Source organism: Gallus gallus, chromosome Z (genome assembly GCF_016699485.2).
Source record: "Gallus gallus isolate bGalGal1 chromosome Z, bGalGal1.mat.broiler.GRCg7b, whole genome shotgun sequence".
Taxonomy (NCBI): Eukaryota; Metazoa; Chordata; class Aves; order Galliformes; family Phasianidae; genus Gallus; species Gallus gallus.
The window spans coordinates 15,335,066-15,352,589 of NC_052572.1; the positions used below are offsets into that span (position 1 = coordinate 15,335,066).

At 42.9% G+C, this 17,524-nt stretch overlaps 1 protein-coding gene across 3 annotated transcripts in view; it reads left to right on the forward strand.

Moving 5' to 3' along the window:
- The first annotated feature begins 1,732 nt into the window (after window positions 1-1,732).
- The window catches only part of PARP8 (poly(ADP-ribose) polymerase family member 8), a 111,836-nt gene continuing 96,044 nt past the window's right edge, over window positions 1,733-17,524 (forward strand). For all 3 annotated transcript variants that reach the window (XM_424786.8, XM_040656047.2, XM_040656048.2), the window contains exons 1-2: window positions 1,733-2,039; window positions 2,771-2,825. In XM_424786.8, the coding sequence (XP_424786.3) occupies window positions 1,949-2,039; window positions 2,771-2,825 (146 nt within the window). In that variant the 5' untranslated portion in view covers window positions 1,733-1,948. The remainder of the gene's footprint in view (window positions 2,040-2,770; window positions 2,826-17,524) is intronic.

The following is a 17,524-nucleotide window of genomic DNA, read 5'->3' on the forward strand; positions in this document are numbered from 1 at the left end:
CCACCCGAATAAATGAAGTTCTGATTACATTTCCTAATTAAGATTAAGAGGAAGGCAGCAAATATGGCTGCCAGTGTACCAGCCTGCCATCAAAACCAGAATGGGCATACATGCCTGTGAGGTAACAGGGAGAAAAGCTGGAACAGTCAATATCCAGGATGAACTCTAGAAAAGCACTGCTTGTTGACCATACTGGCTGAACTGGACAGAATGACAAAGCCTCACCGTATTACACTGACAAGTTCTGTACCTTACCTTGGAAAAGACTTGCTGCAGTAACAGAGAATTTACTGAACAGCATTGAGAAGTAGTCTGGAAATCTCCCTTCAAAGATAAATCATTTTCTTAGAGGCGGAGAGCTGTGTCACATGGTGCCTTTTTGTGCTCTTTAAACACCACCTGCATTCTCTTACAGTTTCCCTTCTCCTCCCTCCATCAGATAAGAAATCCTAGGAAGGCAGGCATAAGTGTGGAATCTTTTTATTCTTATTGTAGTCTTTTCACTTAAGAATAAATAGCAAAATTATGACTGTGTTTGTCTCCTGTGCTGGAAATCAACATGATACATCATTAATACAAAATAACTAGGTAAAATAACTGGGTTCAATAACGAACACAGAAGCTGTGTGGAGGTGGCTGGACACATAAAAGCAATTCGTTATCAATATTCTTTTGAATTTCGTAATCAAATCGGTTTCCTCTATGTCGACACGCATTTATTCATTAATTATTCAGCTCGCACTCCGGCTGATGTTTGGCAGACCTGACCATTCCCCGCGCTGTACTGCAGCTACTACCTGCCTCGCATTAAGGCGGGCCGCCAGGCACCGTACTGACAGCCGGAGTCCTTCCCTGAAGCCCTCAGGTCTGAGAGACAGGTTTGCTGAAGGCTGACAGGAGAGGCGCGGAGGCCGGAGCCGGACGACAGACGCGACCGTTCGCTCCGCACCGTGCCGATGGACGCGCAGTCCCGCAGGGTCGGCACCGCTCCCCTCCCCGCTGCCCGCGGTGCCCCTCGGCCGCTGTCGGGCGTGCAGCCCGCGGGCCCCGGCCGCACTCCTCGCCGCCGGCCTGGCGCAGCGCGGCACCGCCCGCTTCCTGCCCGTCGCCGGCCCGGCAGCCGCCTGACCGTTTGCCATTTGCATTCCTCCGCCTATAGGGAGGAGGCGGAAGCCTGTGCCCCCCCCCACCCCCCGGCGGCGGCGGCGGGGGGGGGGGAAGAGGCTACGGCCGGCGGCGGCCGGGGCCATCGAACCCTCCGCCGGGTTGCCCCGGCGCGGCTCCGCGCATCCGCCTCTTCCTTCCCGCGCGCCACCTCCGCTGGGGGAGCCGGCGGGGGCCGTACGTGCCGGGTCGGCGGAGAGGGGAGGGTCTGCGGCTCGTCGCTGCTGCGGCAGCGCCGGCCCCGCCGCGCCGCCAGGGACCGGGAGCGGGCGCCGCCGCCACCGGGCTCTGCGCGCTGCTGCTTCGCGGCGATCGCCGCTGCCGGCGGGAGGGGCAGGGATGTGAGCGGCCGGGCCGGCTTGGCCCCCCCTCCCTTTTTTATTTTTTTATTTTTTTTTTCTCAGGAGGAAAAAAAAAAAAAAAAAAACCCAACCACCCAAACGAGCCGACCAACCCAAAAAAACCCTGAGGGCGTGGGGGGTGGGGGGGGGGATCCCGTGTCGCCGCCGCCACCCTCCACTGGATCTATTGTCAGGGAAGGAGGAAATTGCCATCCGCCGGCAGCGGCGGCACATCTGGGCGGGCACATCTGGGCATGCAACATCGGCTGCCGGCGCCTGCCTGCTCCGTCCTCCTGCCGGCCGCGCGGATCGCTGCGGGGCGCGGAGAGGCTGCCGCTCGTCCGCCGCCGGGTCCATCTTCGGGACCGAACGTAGAACCGGGGGGTGGGGGGGGGCTGGGGGGATAAAGACTGCTTTTTTCTTCTTCCCCTGGGATCTATTCCATGGGGATGTGTTCAAGACAAGAGAGGATTCAGAAGGATATTGACGTTGTGATCCAAAAGTGCAAGGCGGAGAAGGACTGCCTGTTTGCAGGTGAGTTTCCCCCACGGGCGCCGGTTCGGCGGTTACGAGACTGCCGCTGCCCGACCCAGACCCGCGGTGCCGCGGCCCGGGCCGGGCCGTGCCCTTCGCTGCCGCCCCCGGGAGCGGGGCCGCCGTGCGTCTGCTCGGAGCCCCCTTCCTCCTCCTCCTCCTCCTCCTCCTCCTCCTCCTTCTCCTCCTCTCCTTCCGAGGGCATGTGAGGGCAGAGGAGACCAGGAGCCGGCTGGGAAGGGGGGGGGCATCCCGGGCCGGGCAGCGTGGCAGCGGCCGCACGCCGAGCCGTGCGGTGCGCGGCTGTGCGTGTGCCCGTGCCCGCCTGGCGCAGCCCGCAGCTGCTGGGCGAGCCGCTCGCCGCTGCTCCTCGCCCGGGCGGCGGCCGCGTGGCTGTCGGGGTCCCGTCGGTGCGTGCGTTCGGTCCCGCGGGGCGGGGGACGCGGCCGGATCCCTCCCAACCCCAGCGGCGGGGCTCGGCCGGCTGCCGCCGCCGGGAGCCGGGTCGGCGGTTGCCTGTTGCCTTTACCGACATGGAAATCCCTGCCGTTGCCATAGCACCGGGCACTTGTTGCGAGGGGCTGGGGGAGCTGCCGCCTTCCCGCTGATGCACGCCGACCCCCGTCCCCAGCCAGTCCCCCGTGTCGGTGTGCGAAACCTCGGGGATTTCAGCCCGAGTAGGGAACCAGCGGGGAGCCAAGCGCTAATAACGCGGCCCTTTGTGTTTTCAGATTTCAGGTACTCAGACTCCACCTTTACCTTCACCTACATTGGAGGCTCCAAAAGGTACCTTATTTTCAGTCGTTACACCCCTCTTCCCGGCTCGCAGCATTGTTTCAGCCCCTTTCTGCTGCCTTGCCTTGCGCAAGGAGGATCAATCAGTAAATCATCCGCGTTCGCACAAACGTACACTGAGGAGGAGGTGTGGAGGGAGGTGACCAGAACGGTGATCCTCGCCTGAGCGCTGCTCAGAGGCGCTTCGCTGCTTCTGTTTGTTCACTTGTGTGCACAAGCTTAATTTCTGCCATATGTAAGATTAACTGCAGGGTGTCAGCATATGAGATACAGAGTTAATGAAAAGGTTATGATTTTAGTAAAAAATAGTCTTTATCTCACATCAGCACCTCATTCTCTTGGATTTGAGAGGCATGTCTAGTCCCACGACAGAAGCCGGGCTGCCTGCAGTTGGCCAAATTAAACTGCTGAGAGCTCAGTGAAGCATCAGTGTAGCTTACAAGGTTACAACATTGCTTTAACTAAGTGCTATTTTAAATATTATTGCTAAATAGCTCCGAGCTTTTGTTTATAAACCAGATTAGGTTTTATTATTTTTTTTTCACCATGTATTGTCTTCCTCTGATTTCAAAAGGAAATGTTAATTGCACTGTCAAAAGCCCATACTGGTCAAACACACATCATTTTTGTCGCCCTGGCTCTGTTTGCCATTTCCTTGATAGGGTATTTACAGTACACACTAGCTTGTTATCTTTTAGTTGTATTTTATTAGACTTGGCAATGACTTGACTTTTCCCTTCCTAATTATTATAATAATTTTTTATTTTTTTTCTCAGCTTATCTCTGGGGGCTGCTTCTCCTTCCCAGGGTATGTCAGGTTACAGTGCCCTGGAGCTGCCCTTTGCAAGGGAGCCCTGGGTGCCCCTCAGCCTCCGTTCTGCTCTGTACACACTTTGAGCACTGGCTGCAGGATGGGCACCCAGATGGTCTCTGGGCTGTTAGGCTGTTCAGAAAATGCATTCCCATCCTCAGTGCCCTGTCTTCTCCAACTGGAGGAAGAACAACGTACATAATTTTCAGTGGAACAGAGTAGTTTCCCTGCCAGAGAATCAGATGTGCCTTCAGGTTGCCTGAAGTACACTCTTTAATTTAGGGTTTTAGTATACGTTTTGTTTTGTTCTTGTTTTAAAAGACAATAAACAGTAAAAAATGATCTTATTGAAAATAAAATTGTTTAGTTAAAATAACTGAATTTGAAAGTTACTTTGCACTGTTTTCTAAACCACATACTGCAGCAAGAAACCAGGAAGTGAAACTTGTCTATTGTTTCTGTTTCCCAAGCTGAATAAAATAAAAGGCCTAAGGGCATAGCTGGCGGAAAACAAACCAGTTTATAAATGCTGGAACAGAATGTTTTCACATCTGCAAGGGGAGATGGAAGATATCCATGCATCCCGCAGCTTTGAGTTTCACCTGGTGTCAGGATTTATGTAGGAAGCTGTTGACTGAAAGGTAGTCTCAGGGTCTTGAAAATTCAACTGAACAGAGAAACTGAAGCTAGGCTTAGAGAAAGTGGTGGAAGTGGGTTGTCACAGGGAGGATACCCAATTTTCACTTTCCTTTTGGTATTTAAAGACATTTAAAAAAGCGTCCTTAGGGCTAAGAGTTTCATGTTCTCTGCTTGTTTGTATTTTGATGTAAGAAGGTGTTCTGCACACAGCTTACTGAGAGGCCAGGATGTGGCAGTGAGCTCTCCTGTGAGGTACATAAAATGGAAACCCCAGGTCTTCACAGTTAAAGGTGCAACTGTTGTTCTCATATCACAGAGAGACAGTGGTTTCTTAGGGGAGCTGCTTGCCAAGCTGCATTTGATCTGTGCCATGTGTGGCGTCAGGGCAGGCCTCCAGCATCAGCTTGGTGAGGACCTGCAGTCAGTGGTGGATTACTGTTTAAGGATCTTTTTCATGCATTTAGCTGTGAGTTTTTTTTCCTACTGACATTGCTGCAGCTGTGGACTTCCTGAGTGGAATGTGGTGATGCTGTTTTTGGAATATTGCACTCAGGAATTGTCCCCAGATGACAAAAAATGATTTCCTCATGATCAAAGGCTGAGGGGCAGCTGGTAGGCCTCATTCTTCTGCTTCAGATACTCAGTCTTCGATGACTTTGTTCTTCAAACTGACCTGAACAAGATCTTCAAGTTGTAGGTAAAGGGTATATGCTGAATTTTCAAAACAAGAAGTAGGTTCATGCAAATAAGTGTTGAAATTGTATTTTTGGAACATTACGGTACTTCGGCACTTTCCTGCTTTGCTTGGAGTTATGTCTTTTCCATGCTTTATTTCCTCTGGATGTTCCTTTAGGTCAGTGTGTAGTATTGTTTTGGGTTCAATGTTCATATACAAAGGGTGCTCCAAAAGTAATGCCTGCTATTAATCTCCATGGAAACTACAACAAGTACAAAGAGCACAATAGCATTGCGAATTCCCAGCTACAAAACACTCTTTTTTAACCTAGTCACCACTATTAGCTGTGCATTTTCACCAGTGACGAACAAGAGCCTGAATACCACTCTTGTCAAAATCTGCACCAGCAGAGGTGGACCCTGTGGTGACAGCAACACTGCTAAAATGCACCACTCACTGCTTCACCATCCTCACATCCACTGTTTGGTCTCCATAAGTGTTCAGCAAGTGCTGATAAGTGTCAGTGGGTGCCTTTTTTTCCATATGGAGGAATTCAGTGATACACCTTTGCTTAACATACACTTCCATGTTAGATGTCATTGTGTCAGGCTGCCCCTCTGCTGCCATCTCTCACGTGGCAACAACATGTAATATTGGAATATTGGTGGGAAGGTTCAACCTCTATGGCCATACCACCAACACCTGCCTCTGACGTTGTGGGCCACCATCATACAATGGAAGGCATTACTTTTGGAGCAGTCCTTATATGAGAGCAGAAACCCCTGAAATACATATTTTCTGTTTGAGAAGGAAGATTATCTTGTGCCTTAACTTGTGTGTAGGCAGATTGCAATGCTCCTGAGTTTGACATCACTGGAGGCTTTTTCCTCATCCTGTTGTTACCTCTTCTGCATATTACGTCCTTTTGTCTGTGGTCTTAACTTGCCTAGAGCCAGTTCCTTGGTAACTAGTATACTGATACAACTGTGGTACTCATTGAACAGTATTGTTATTTCAGTTACATGGAGGAGCTGATACCTGTGTATGTTCTTTAACTTCTTAAGCTTGAATTGCGACATTTTTCTTGGAACCAGCTTCTCTACCTGATTTTTTACTGTTGCTTGGGTTGATTGCTTGGCCCCTTCCTTTCTTAGTCCTGTTCAGATCCAGAGGTGATGCAAAACTGCCTTGCAGATCAAGTCACGTAGATAGGTCTGATGTGTAGTATATTTATCATAGCTTCAATGGAGTGGATTTGTATTCCCATAGGAGAGTCCTGAACCAAACCTGAAGGGCATGACTTAGCTATCATTCTAATTCCAGGGAAACCAACTGTGAACTGTTATTTTATTCACTGCATAGATCTGTTCCAATACTTGACCTTTAGGTCATATAAACTATTAAATTTTGTAAATAACATATGTAAATGGTCACTGGATGGGCATAAATACACCTACAGGAGGTTTTAGATTTGTACTTAGAAGAGAAAAATATCTCTAAGTACAAACACGTATGCATTGCATAAATTATCATGGAAAATCTTTTACCTGTGCATTTCATTTATTCATTCTGGGTTGTACTTCATGTTCAGACATTACTTTTTCCTTTTTTATCTTCTCTTTAAACACATTGTTTTCACACCTCCAAATTATTAGAGTTGTTGGACGCTGTGAACGTGCTTCCTAGATTGGGAAGGTTACAATCAGTAATTTATTAGTGAGCATTAACAGGAAGCAAATTGTTCATTACTTTAATTTCACTGTCAGAAAGCCATAGGTAGGGACAAAGATACCTTTTAAAGTGAGGTGTTCATTCGGGTACTGTGACAGTGCAGGATTTACTCTTTAACTACAGCTGGCGGGATATCAGAAATGACTGGATTCTTTATGCTTTTTACTGCAGGATCTAAACAGGATATTAAAGTGTGGACACATTGAGGTGCTTTCTTTTCTTTAAGAATCTCTTGTTTCCTTTGTCCTATTATCTGCCCCTCAGTGAAGCGTTCCTTCTCCACAAGCCCCGCAGACTGTGCAGAATTGTAGATCTGTCATCTTTCAAATAAAAATGTGTGATGTCCTGAGATTGTTTTCACTTTATGTGTTGTTTGACATGGTTTACATAAAAACAGTGCTTGCCTACACTGAAGGAAAGATTTTTTTTTCATTTTTTCAGCATTTTTCTCACCACCACCACCTCCTTGCCCTTTTTTCTTAATTATTATTTTATTATTATTTTTGAGGCTACCCAAGGACATCATATCAGTTCTGAAATATCTCTTTATTCATATATGTACTTAGCTTCCACTGGCAGTGAGGGAGAGTGACAGTAAGCTGTTTATGAAAACAGATCTCACATTGCAGCATATACTGTAAAGAAAGTAGATAAGACATATAAGACCTAAGCACAAAAACTAATTTTGTCAGAAAAATTCCCATCTCCAATTTGCACAGTGGACTGTTGTGGTCTGCTTTTCGTACATGAGCAGAATGATCATACTAATGGCAATTCTGCAGTTGCAAGGGAAGCTGAATTGTGGTCTGAAATAATTGCTTTTATTTGCTTAAAACTGTAACCTTGTGGTATGTTCATTTTAAGTACTGTTTTTTTTGTGTGTGTGTTTTCTATTCAGGGGTTTATATGTAGCATTTAGTACTGCAGCATTGAAGATTCTCACGTAAACCCAACGAGTTAATTCCCACCTCATGTAGCAGTGAAATATTTTGTAGCTGTGGCACTGAAAGGGTAACTGAATTCCTTGTGGCTAGGTACAGCCAGAGACTAAACCCGCTTATCTGAAGTCCTAGTACATTTTATGCACTGCATAAAATTTTTGCACATTGAGTGGTTTGAACTACTCAATGATAAGTAAGTTCAGATTGGCTGTATTTTTTCCCTTTTAGTGGTATGTCTTTTTATCTTTATTTTATTTTTATTTTTGGCTTATGTCCTCCTGGTACTAACAGGAGCTCAATAAGAATGTCTACGTCAGAGATTCGGCTTGGTGTATAGTTTTGAAATTCTGGTATCACTCTGGTAATGTTGAAAGTCTGCAGTACAAAAAAAACCAAAACAACAGCCCAGTGAAGAAAGTGATTTCAGGCTGATTTGTGTTTTTATCTTATAATTTACATTCCACTTACATACTATTGAAAAAAAAGAAGAAATGGAATTGCAAAACATTTTTTAAACCATAATATTAAGAAACTGTGTATCTGAAAACATCAGAATGGAACACTTTCCTGAACACTGTAATTTTCTTCATCTCCACTGTAATCTAGTTTTAAACGGGCCTTTTTTGGGATAGATTAGTTTTAGCTTAGCTCTTATGTCTGGTTCAGCGTTTACCAGCTTAAAGGAGGGAGCTAGCTATGGCAGGGAAGAGACTGGACTGCTCCTTTTAGAAGCACTGGTGGCTTGCATCAGATGCAAGTGTTGCTGAAAGTATGACCTAAGACAAAAAATAGTTATGATGGAATCTATTCTTCTGGGTGATATTAGTTTAGCTGGAAAGGCTTTTGGAAGGGTTGGTGCAGGTATGGTCCATCTGCTATTGATGGCTGCACTTAACTGTGATCAGGTTATTAACTATGTAATTACATTCCTAAAATCTCTCTCTGCTGTAGTAAGGTAGGTGTGAAAACCAGACAAACAACTTGTCCTTACTACTGTTTATTACTATTTCTAAATAGCTGGAAGGTAGTGCAATGTCTTTGGATTTTAACTTCATCAAATATGACTTAACATTTTTGCTGGGACTGTAGCATTTCCTGGAAAGATAAATCTGTGATATGAGTTGGGATTCTAATTTAGTTATAGCACGGCATGCCTTGAGATTTTCATTTCTTCGTTAAAAATTCTGTGGATGAATTAACTTTGAATACTGCCTTGAGTACTTTTGTGAAACAATTTCTTTTCAGGTATTAATGAAGTTTCAGTTTTAACATCTCCCTTTAGGACAAGCATTTTCCATCCTATAAATTCCAGCTAAACTACCTATTTTGGTACTGATGCTGGCTGTGTAATATATATATGGAATCTATCAGTACATTCCTATAGATGTTATTTTTTATAGTTTCCATGGGAGATTCAGTAGGTGTGTTTTAACAAATGATTCATCCTAAGAAGACATCTAGTAGAATAATGTAGTAAAAACGTCATTAAACGCAACGCTGAAGGTTTGTGAAAAGAAAAATCCATTCAACTCACGGTTTCATTGAGCTTGTCTTCACTCGGTGGTCTTGTTTCTGACAGGTCTTTCCTGCTTTACTGTTAGAAAATCAGCAGAGTCTGAAATGAACCCAATCCCCATCCCAGCGTATGGTAAAAATGATTTTCTTCAGGGAGACTGCAGTCCTGCAGAGATCTGTTTCTAGTCTGGTGAAGCTGGGCTCTCCCATCTCTGCTGTGTACTGTAGTGGTACGGAGAACAATGCATTCAGATTGCGATTGTCTGTCTTTCGGTCATGAAAATGTGTTTTCAGGCACATGAACGTATGGCCTAATTTTCAGAAGTGCTGAACTCCCACACCATATAGTGGCCTCAGTATTAGCATACACTGCTTAGCACCTGTAAGAAGCATCGGGTTCTTTATGCAGCTGTACTTGTATGCACGGGTGCTTAAATGTTGCACCAGCACGGAACTGGGAAGAGTGCTTGAATGTCGCTACTGAAAACGTTTTCAGCAACTACTTCTTTCTTTTCACTACATACTTTAACACAATTAGCACCTAAAAATAGAGCTGCAGTCCTATTGTTAGAGTAACTGTTCATGTCTTAATGTGGTAGGACAAATAAATTGAAAAGTGGAGTTCACTGTAACAACAGTGATTTAGATCACTTTGTCTGTATTGGGATTAATGACATTTCTGATTTCTCTATTAGTCCATAATAATTTCCCATATTTTTCATCTCTCATAAATAAAGAGGTGGAGATAACTGTTGGCCTCTTTTTTTCCCATGGATTACTTATTGCTCAGAATATTAATTCTTATTTGAATCAGAGTCAAATCACTGAATCAAAACATCTACTTTAATAAGCTTCAACTGCTAGAGGGAAAGGAAATTTTAAACTGCTGCTATAGTTCAGTTTAGCTAAAGTTAGAAGTAAGAAAGGAATGAAATGTGAATAAATCTAGAAAAAGTCCAATTTACAGTTCCACCTGGGCTTTAAATAAATCTCACTTAAGAGTACAGCTTTTAAGATTTAATGTCCTCCGTGATATAGGAGCGAAGATTTTTACAGATGCTTTGTTGAACTGGCTTCATCTGAGGAAAAGGAGCTCCTTTAAACAGAGTAAAATTGTCTCATAAAGATAAACCTGCTATTCTTTGCAGCAGTAGCTGGAAAAATCTCACTAAAGAAAAAGGACTAAACAAGGTACAGAAATACATCTCCTTCCCTTGCCTTCCCCAGACAGCCTTATGCATGCTCAAGATCTAACTGCCAGATTGCACTCAGTCTATTTCTAAGGGAATAAGAACAGGAAAGAGCCTTGCATACGGACTGTGAACAATTGTTGCTTTATGAGTCAGACTTCTCCTGGGAGGATCTGTTATCTCCAGGGAGCTTTGTATCAGACACTATGTTCACCTGCTAGAAGGACTAAGCAACTTCATATACGCTTTTGGCATTATCTAATCCAGTGGGATTAAGGCACGGTTTTGCACATGCTCACATAAGGTACCAAGGAGAAAACAATCGTGGGTAAGGGTTGGAGGGTGAGCATCTTTCCATGACTGATTTGAAGGCAGAATACCTGTGTAAGCCCTGTAGAAGGGCTTTGGCTTCTCTCAGCTGTTTCAGGGGACCACAGCCTGTCCTGGCAGTTAGTGCTGAGCTGAATCCCTTTGATGGAGTCCTTCCGTAGGGGCACTTGCGTAGTGCTTAGCAGGAGCCTGTCTGAACAAATAATTGAGGACAAAGAGGAAGCTCAAAGAAACCAGCCACCCCTCTAGATGTCTTCTTCCAACTTCAAAGCAGTGATCAGAAATAAAAGGAGAAACAGCACGTCTCTTCTATAGTGAAATGTACTGTTTGCCAAAAGAGCGTGCAAAGAATGGTGATACACCATCTGTAAAAAGAATTATATAATTAAAGAAGATCCTTTTGAACTGTGTACAAGTCTACATTTTATCTCATGTATTACAGCTTGTCGTCTTGAAATCTTGTTGCTTTAAATGAATGCTCCATTTTATGTTTATAGATAAGAATATTCTGAGAGCAAAGCTAAATGGTAGGGTAACTCAGCAATGCTCCACTATCTTGTTGCTATCCAATTAAGGTATCTGTGACAGATATTTGCTCTCAAGTAGAAAAAGCAGCTTATGGGTCAGATACAGTATTCCAGGTCATTAGGTTTTCGACAAATGATGTAGCATTTTATTTGACTGTTTTTTTTTTTTTTGCTGTTGTTGTTTTTTGTTTTTCTCATTCCTGCTCATTCTTCTTCTTTAATGCTGAAAAAAAAGTCATCTTTGGTGGAGAATTCTCACCCAGTAACAATCAGGTAAGAAATGTGATAGAAAAATAATTAGGGTGCTCTTCTGTCAAATTAGGACCCATGGCAACACTGCCTGTACCAGGCATCTCTTCCGTGTCGTAAAGTACTCACTGATGGTCAACAGCTTGGACTTAGTTACAACTGGGTAAATGTAGAGTAATTCCTCTCTTGTGAAGGGGCTTTCTTGGGTACACAGTAAGACTGCCAAATTTTTAATTTGATCCTGACATTAATCCTAGTGAATGGCAAGTCAAGTCATTTTTGCCCTGGTGGTGTCAGGAAGACCAGAGCTGTGCTTTAATGTTACTGTTTTTGCAATGTATTCTCATTTTTGAGTACTTTCCTGGATGATGGAAAAGAGGCAGTTTACTCAAGGAAAAAGTGCTGTCTTTCATGTATTTTTATCAAGACCTTGTCATTGCAAAGGGCAAAGATAGAAGGCCAATTGTCAAAATAAAACTTGTCTCGAAGGAACTTTTACAACAAACTTTAATCTTGGCTAGGGCTGCACAGCCTTCATTACTGAAATAAAATTGCATGAGATGAGGAGTTTACCAGTTTTGTTCTTGTTGAGGTATTTTGCTAGGTGACCTCGTTCCGAAAGGACATTTACAATTCCATGTTTTGGCTGTTAACATTTTGTTTCCTTGTTCTGACATTCCTGTTTGGCATTTTTATTCTACTTGAAAATTCTTGTTTGGGTTTAACTAGAATAATAAATCAAAAGAAACACATTCTCCCTATGTATTACACTACAGGGAGTAGATTAATGGAAGAAGACTCCAGGCTCCTTCTGTATCTGAATTTATATTTTACTGATAAGCTTTTTATTTGTTTTTGGTTGTGCCTCTTGTTATGAACAGTTACATACTGTATTGTTTCTGTGTTTAAACAACAGTAAATAGACATTTAAAAATACCACTTCATAAAAATGTTACCACTTACTTAAGGTGTGAAGAAATGCATTCATCCTGTAGTTCAGCAAAAACTCAGCCTTAGTCAAGGACAGCAAACAGAGACAGAGTGCAAATACCTTCTACATCTAGCATTGCCTGGCTTCAAGGCAGGCATGATATGCAGCTCCAAGTGTGCTTGGAGCATTTGCTGTCTATGAAAAGAACGAGAACCGCAGCTACATGAGTCAGGATAAACATTTCAAAGGCTATTGATTTTTCTTGTGGAGGACATAAACTGATGATCATTTAGGGTCAAGGAAAGCTTTTACCCTGGCTACCAAGTCTCTCTTCACCCCTTCTGTTAGTAATGGCGTTGTCAGACAAGAGCAGTGGGTCAGGTCTTTGAAGTATCAAATGAGGCCGTGGTGGAAGGTGGCATGTCTTATCTGACATGACTATTTCTAACATGTCTGCAGCATTTTTTAGAGTATGTAACAGCGGTAGAGCTTTTGACACGAATTCTGAGCAAATTTGTCTGAGTAGATATTGCTGCTTACTGCATTTTTCCATCTATATTTTGTCCCAAGTTCTTTCTCTCTTATACTTCATGTGATGTAGTGTTATTCATATTCTCAGCTAATTTAAATTGACAAATTGCCATGGAATTCGGTAGTCACGCCAACTTTGAGCACTGAGGAGCTGTCTATACTCATCTTGTTAAAGAAGCTTAAATATAAGCCTGCTAAATATAAGCACTATATGTTATCTTCATTGATTTCTAATAGAAAAGATAAATATGTAAGTCTTACGAGTTCCATAGTAAAGTGAAATTACACATTATTTGTGTTCGCAGTTCAGCACGTAAGGGAAGGAAGGTTTCATGGCAGCTGACGAAATGAGGTATCATTTACCTTACCTGGAGGTGGCTCGTATCAAAGCAGTGGCAGAATCAGTATGGGACAGAGATGCCTGAACTGACAGGGAGATTCCCCCACACAGTGAAAGTATTCTCAGAGGTGCGGAATGAGAGTCTTTGTTCTGCATGCAATGCAGCCACTTAGCAAAGGCACTGGCCAACACTTTTCACTTCAGCGCTAGGGAAAGCCGTACAGAACCCTTTCCTGTCTGTGTGCAGTAAAGAAGTTAGCACAGAACAAGGCTGTCCCAGGGAAGATCCTGTCACCCATAAAATGTCACATCTGAACATTGTCTTAAGAGATAATGACTACATGAATCTGCAGAAGTTGGAGATTTCACATCAATCCCGGCCATGCTGTTTCCATTGCCCAAAGGATGGGTTTCGCACAGTTGCCTCTGCCTACGTTCTCAGCTTTTCCCACCCTTCTTGCTCCTGGCTTTTTGTTATCTAGAAGTGCTTTTTTGCATCTTGATTTTTTCTGACAACTGATATTCACTGTGTTTATAGTACTGAAGCAGACAGTAATGAAATAATTGCTGTTAAATAATGGTACTAAGCAAGTTAACGATATAGACCAAATATAGATCATATATCTCTCACTTCTCATCAGATTATACGTATATCCTGAAATGCTTGTTACAGTTTTCCGGAAGTTTCACCAGAACAACAGTGAATGCTCAAACTGTTAATCAAAGAGATCACGTGTTCACTGCTGTTCGTTATTCTGTTTTTGGTATTTAATATGTGGGTGGCTATAAAAAAAAATCTCTGTTGAAATAATTGCAACTGCAGCTCAATGCGTTTGCTGATTTAGGTTTTAAAATCTTTTTTTGACGGATTTCTACTGTACCTGAGTAAGACTGAACATAGATGTTTAGAAATAATACGTATTTCACATCTTTCACTGTAGATGTTGCAGATGTATAAGAATGCATTTTAATTGGAACCAATAAAAGCTGCACGCTCTCAGGCAGTATAGAAAATGTTCTAAATAGGACTGCAAAGTAAATAAGACAATAGATGTTACTTTCTACCACGTCGCACTTCTCTGTTTACTTTCTCCTTATAAAGCAGTCTTTCTTGACCTTTTGGATTATCTTACCACTAACTATCTTTCTGTTAATTCCCCCTGGATATGTTCTGATATTTCCATAAATAATGCTGCACATTTTGTTGAATGCTGTTGTCACTCTGAACTTCGGGGTGCTGAGTGCTTGATTTTGGAGTCATTACAACATTCTTTTAATGTAGTTGTTCAGTAATATAACTGATGGACGGCAACTTCTTGCCCTCTGTGGTGGTGTTTGAAGTTTTGCTTGGTTGGCTTCTGCTTTGTTTTGTACTGATTTATTTGACAGACGAAAGCTGTTCCCTCTTCCTGTTGCAAACTAGTTGACAGAGTTTCACTAGTGCAAGCTGAGTTTGTCTGTGTTTTGCAGGGGTGAGCCTTGACAGCCAGGTGTGCCTCTTTGCCGGTGACCAGCCCTGAAGGCATGAGACATGTATCGCTAACAAATCTGGGGGGTGGTGTGCCAGTAGGTGCAGCTGGAGGAACAGGCTACAGGCTATGACAGCTTGGGTGAATGGATGGAGGTTGACGTCCTTGTGCAGGCACCTGCACTACAGGCAGTCAGTTGGAGCTAGGTAGAAGTGGCACTGAAATCTGCTTTTGATGAGAGGTGTTGGAACAGAAACAACAGAAACACTCCCTGCTGCCCAGGGAGTGGTGGGGATGCCGGATGCTGCCTGCAGGCCTTGGTGCCTCCTGGTGCTGCCTGCAGGCCTCACACTCATCCCTGCACACCAGAGGGACTGTGGTGTTGGACAGGCATGAGACAGGCCAGCTGAGACAGCAGCGCAGCTCCAGACGCCCCTCGGTGGGAGTTGGGTGAAATAAGTAACAAACCACTTCAATGAAATAATAGGAAGGAAACCCTTGCCTGAAGGCCTGTCAGGAAAACTGAAGTAATAGTGTGAATTCAGCATTGGTAACATTTGGAAGAAGTGGATTGAAGATGGATCACGGGTCTTACTTATTGCCTCTTGTTTGATTCTTTGGGTCAAGCTTAAAGTGTTTTCTCCTGGAAAAAGCTGAATGGAGAGTGTTTCTGTATAATTATTAATCTTATAAAGTAGTGTAGCATGCTCAAACCTACGGCATACGCAGCTGCACCTGGCCAAATCAGAAGTGTGCACGTGAGGTGGTTCAGCATTCTGTCCTTTGTCACATGTACTGTAGCTCTGAGCACATTTTTAGTGCTCCATAATAAGAAATTTTCTTTCTTTGATTCAAATCTGTGCACATTTTTAAAATGTGCATGCAAATGACCTCAGTCCCTCAGGTTCCTGGTAAGTTGCCACAATGGCCAGGAGCGTGGCAGAAGTTCTGCACCAGTGCCCTACGGTGCACTAAGTGTGACTGTATCTGGTAGAGCCATGCTGCAGGAAGGGATTTGTGCTTCCTCTTCATTGCTGCTGCTGTTGCATGAAGCACTATAGAAGAGAAATCTGGAGGGAGAGGTAAAAGACAAAAAATAAATTAAAAAATAGCAGGGGTATGGGTTCAGCAGGGTTACATCAGTGCAAAGTGGAAGCAGTGTCATTCACTTCTGTTGGGCTGTAGGTGGAAAGGCATCCTCATTAAAAAGATTAAGCAGAGAGGATAGGATGGCATTTGTTGCCATCTACTTTCACCGAAAATTAAAATACTCTAAAAGGTAATAAGCAGAATGTAGCGTTTTTTTTGGTTTTTTTTTTAATTATTTGTTTATATCTACTTTCTCTGAGAGTAGTTCATTTATTTTTAATGCTAACAAGGAATTCTTTCAGGAGGTTAAAGCTGGGCATGTAACATACTGTGGTATTGTTATTTCCTTCAGAGTTGTATTGCAAGGTTTTGCTTCATTTTATTTTTAAGAGGTGAGGATGGTCGTTGCCACATCTTATCCTAATATTTCAGAATATATATCTTTTAAATTAATTAATTTATGTATCTGACTGACATGCATTCAAGCCTCAGATAGATAAAACAGTCAAGCTGTTCTGTTAGATAAAACAGTCAAGCTGTTCTGTTCCTAGTAGTTTGATGTTCCTTGTTGCGTTGCTACAAGTGGCACTGCAGTGACATTAAGTTGGCTGGGACATCAGTGGCTACTAAATAAGAATTCTTCACTGCTTTCAAACTTGAGTTAACTCAATGTCTAATGACTTCAATATGCTTGTTATCAACTAGGTAATAATGTTCTCTAATGAGAAACTGCGGAATTGTGAGGTGGAAGCTGAGTGGCCTGGAGTGATACAGGGACTTTTCTGCATAGATTATTTCTATTTTGAACCACTGTATTTTTTATTGTTGTACTTGCTAAATTTCAGTAGATCATCACACAAACATTTTCATTTTGCGGTTGATTGATATTTTGACTGAAATTAATTACAGACAGAGTTTCTACATTTAGCCTGTTCCTCTTCACCTCAAGACTGTGTAAATTGATGAGATGACATAAGACTAACTAAAGAAAAAGTGCAGTATAATTTCCTTTATACGGTTAGGTTTAGCCCCTATCTGTTATTTTCAGTTTGAGATTACTGGAGTAACTGAGGAAAATATTTAATGTTTGACCAAATTTTACTCTGAAGTAATCCCATTTATATTCTGAAATGCTTTGATGTCTTTTGTTGTTTTAATACCTGTAGCTGCAGCCATCTGCATAAAGTTGAAGCAATTATACTGGTCTTACTTACACATTAAGAATTTAACCATATTTGTCTCTCTGGACACGTCTAGCTAAAAACCCTCTTCATGCTTGTGTTTTGATTCCTTTGTTAATATCGCTTTCATGAACATTCGCTATCTCACATGGTCAATGTCATGATTAATAGAATTTTGAAAGAAGAACTGATCATTATTGGTCAATCCATCGAATAGACTTCTGGGGGATTCTATTTATCTGAGATTTTCTTTAGGATTCTCCAGTGTGTAATGTTTATCTTCATGATGTTAGCATATGTTCATGTTTATGACGGCAAGTTGGGTTACCAAACTTCCATCTTTCCTTATTTTCTAACCAACTACTTCACAGTTACAGTAATAAAATATTAAATTGTACTGCAGAGGTGTCCTGAGAAACATCTTTAAGAATAAAATCTGGTAACTTTATTTTCTGTTGAAAGTGAAGATGGATGAATATACTGAACCAGTGTACTAGTAAGAGTGCTGTGCAGTGTTCACATCAGAGAAGCTAATACTGG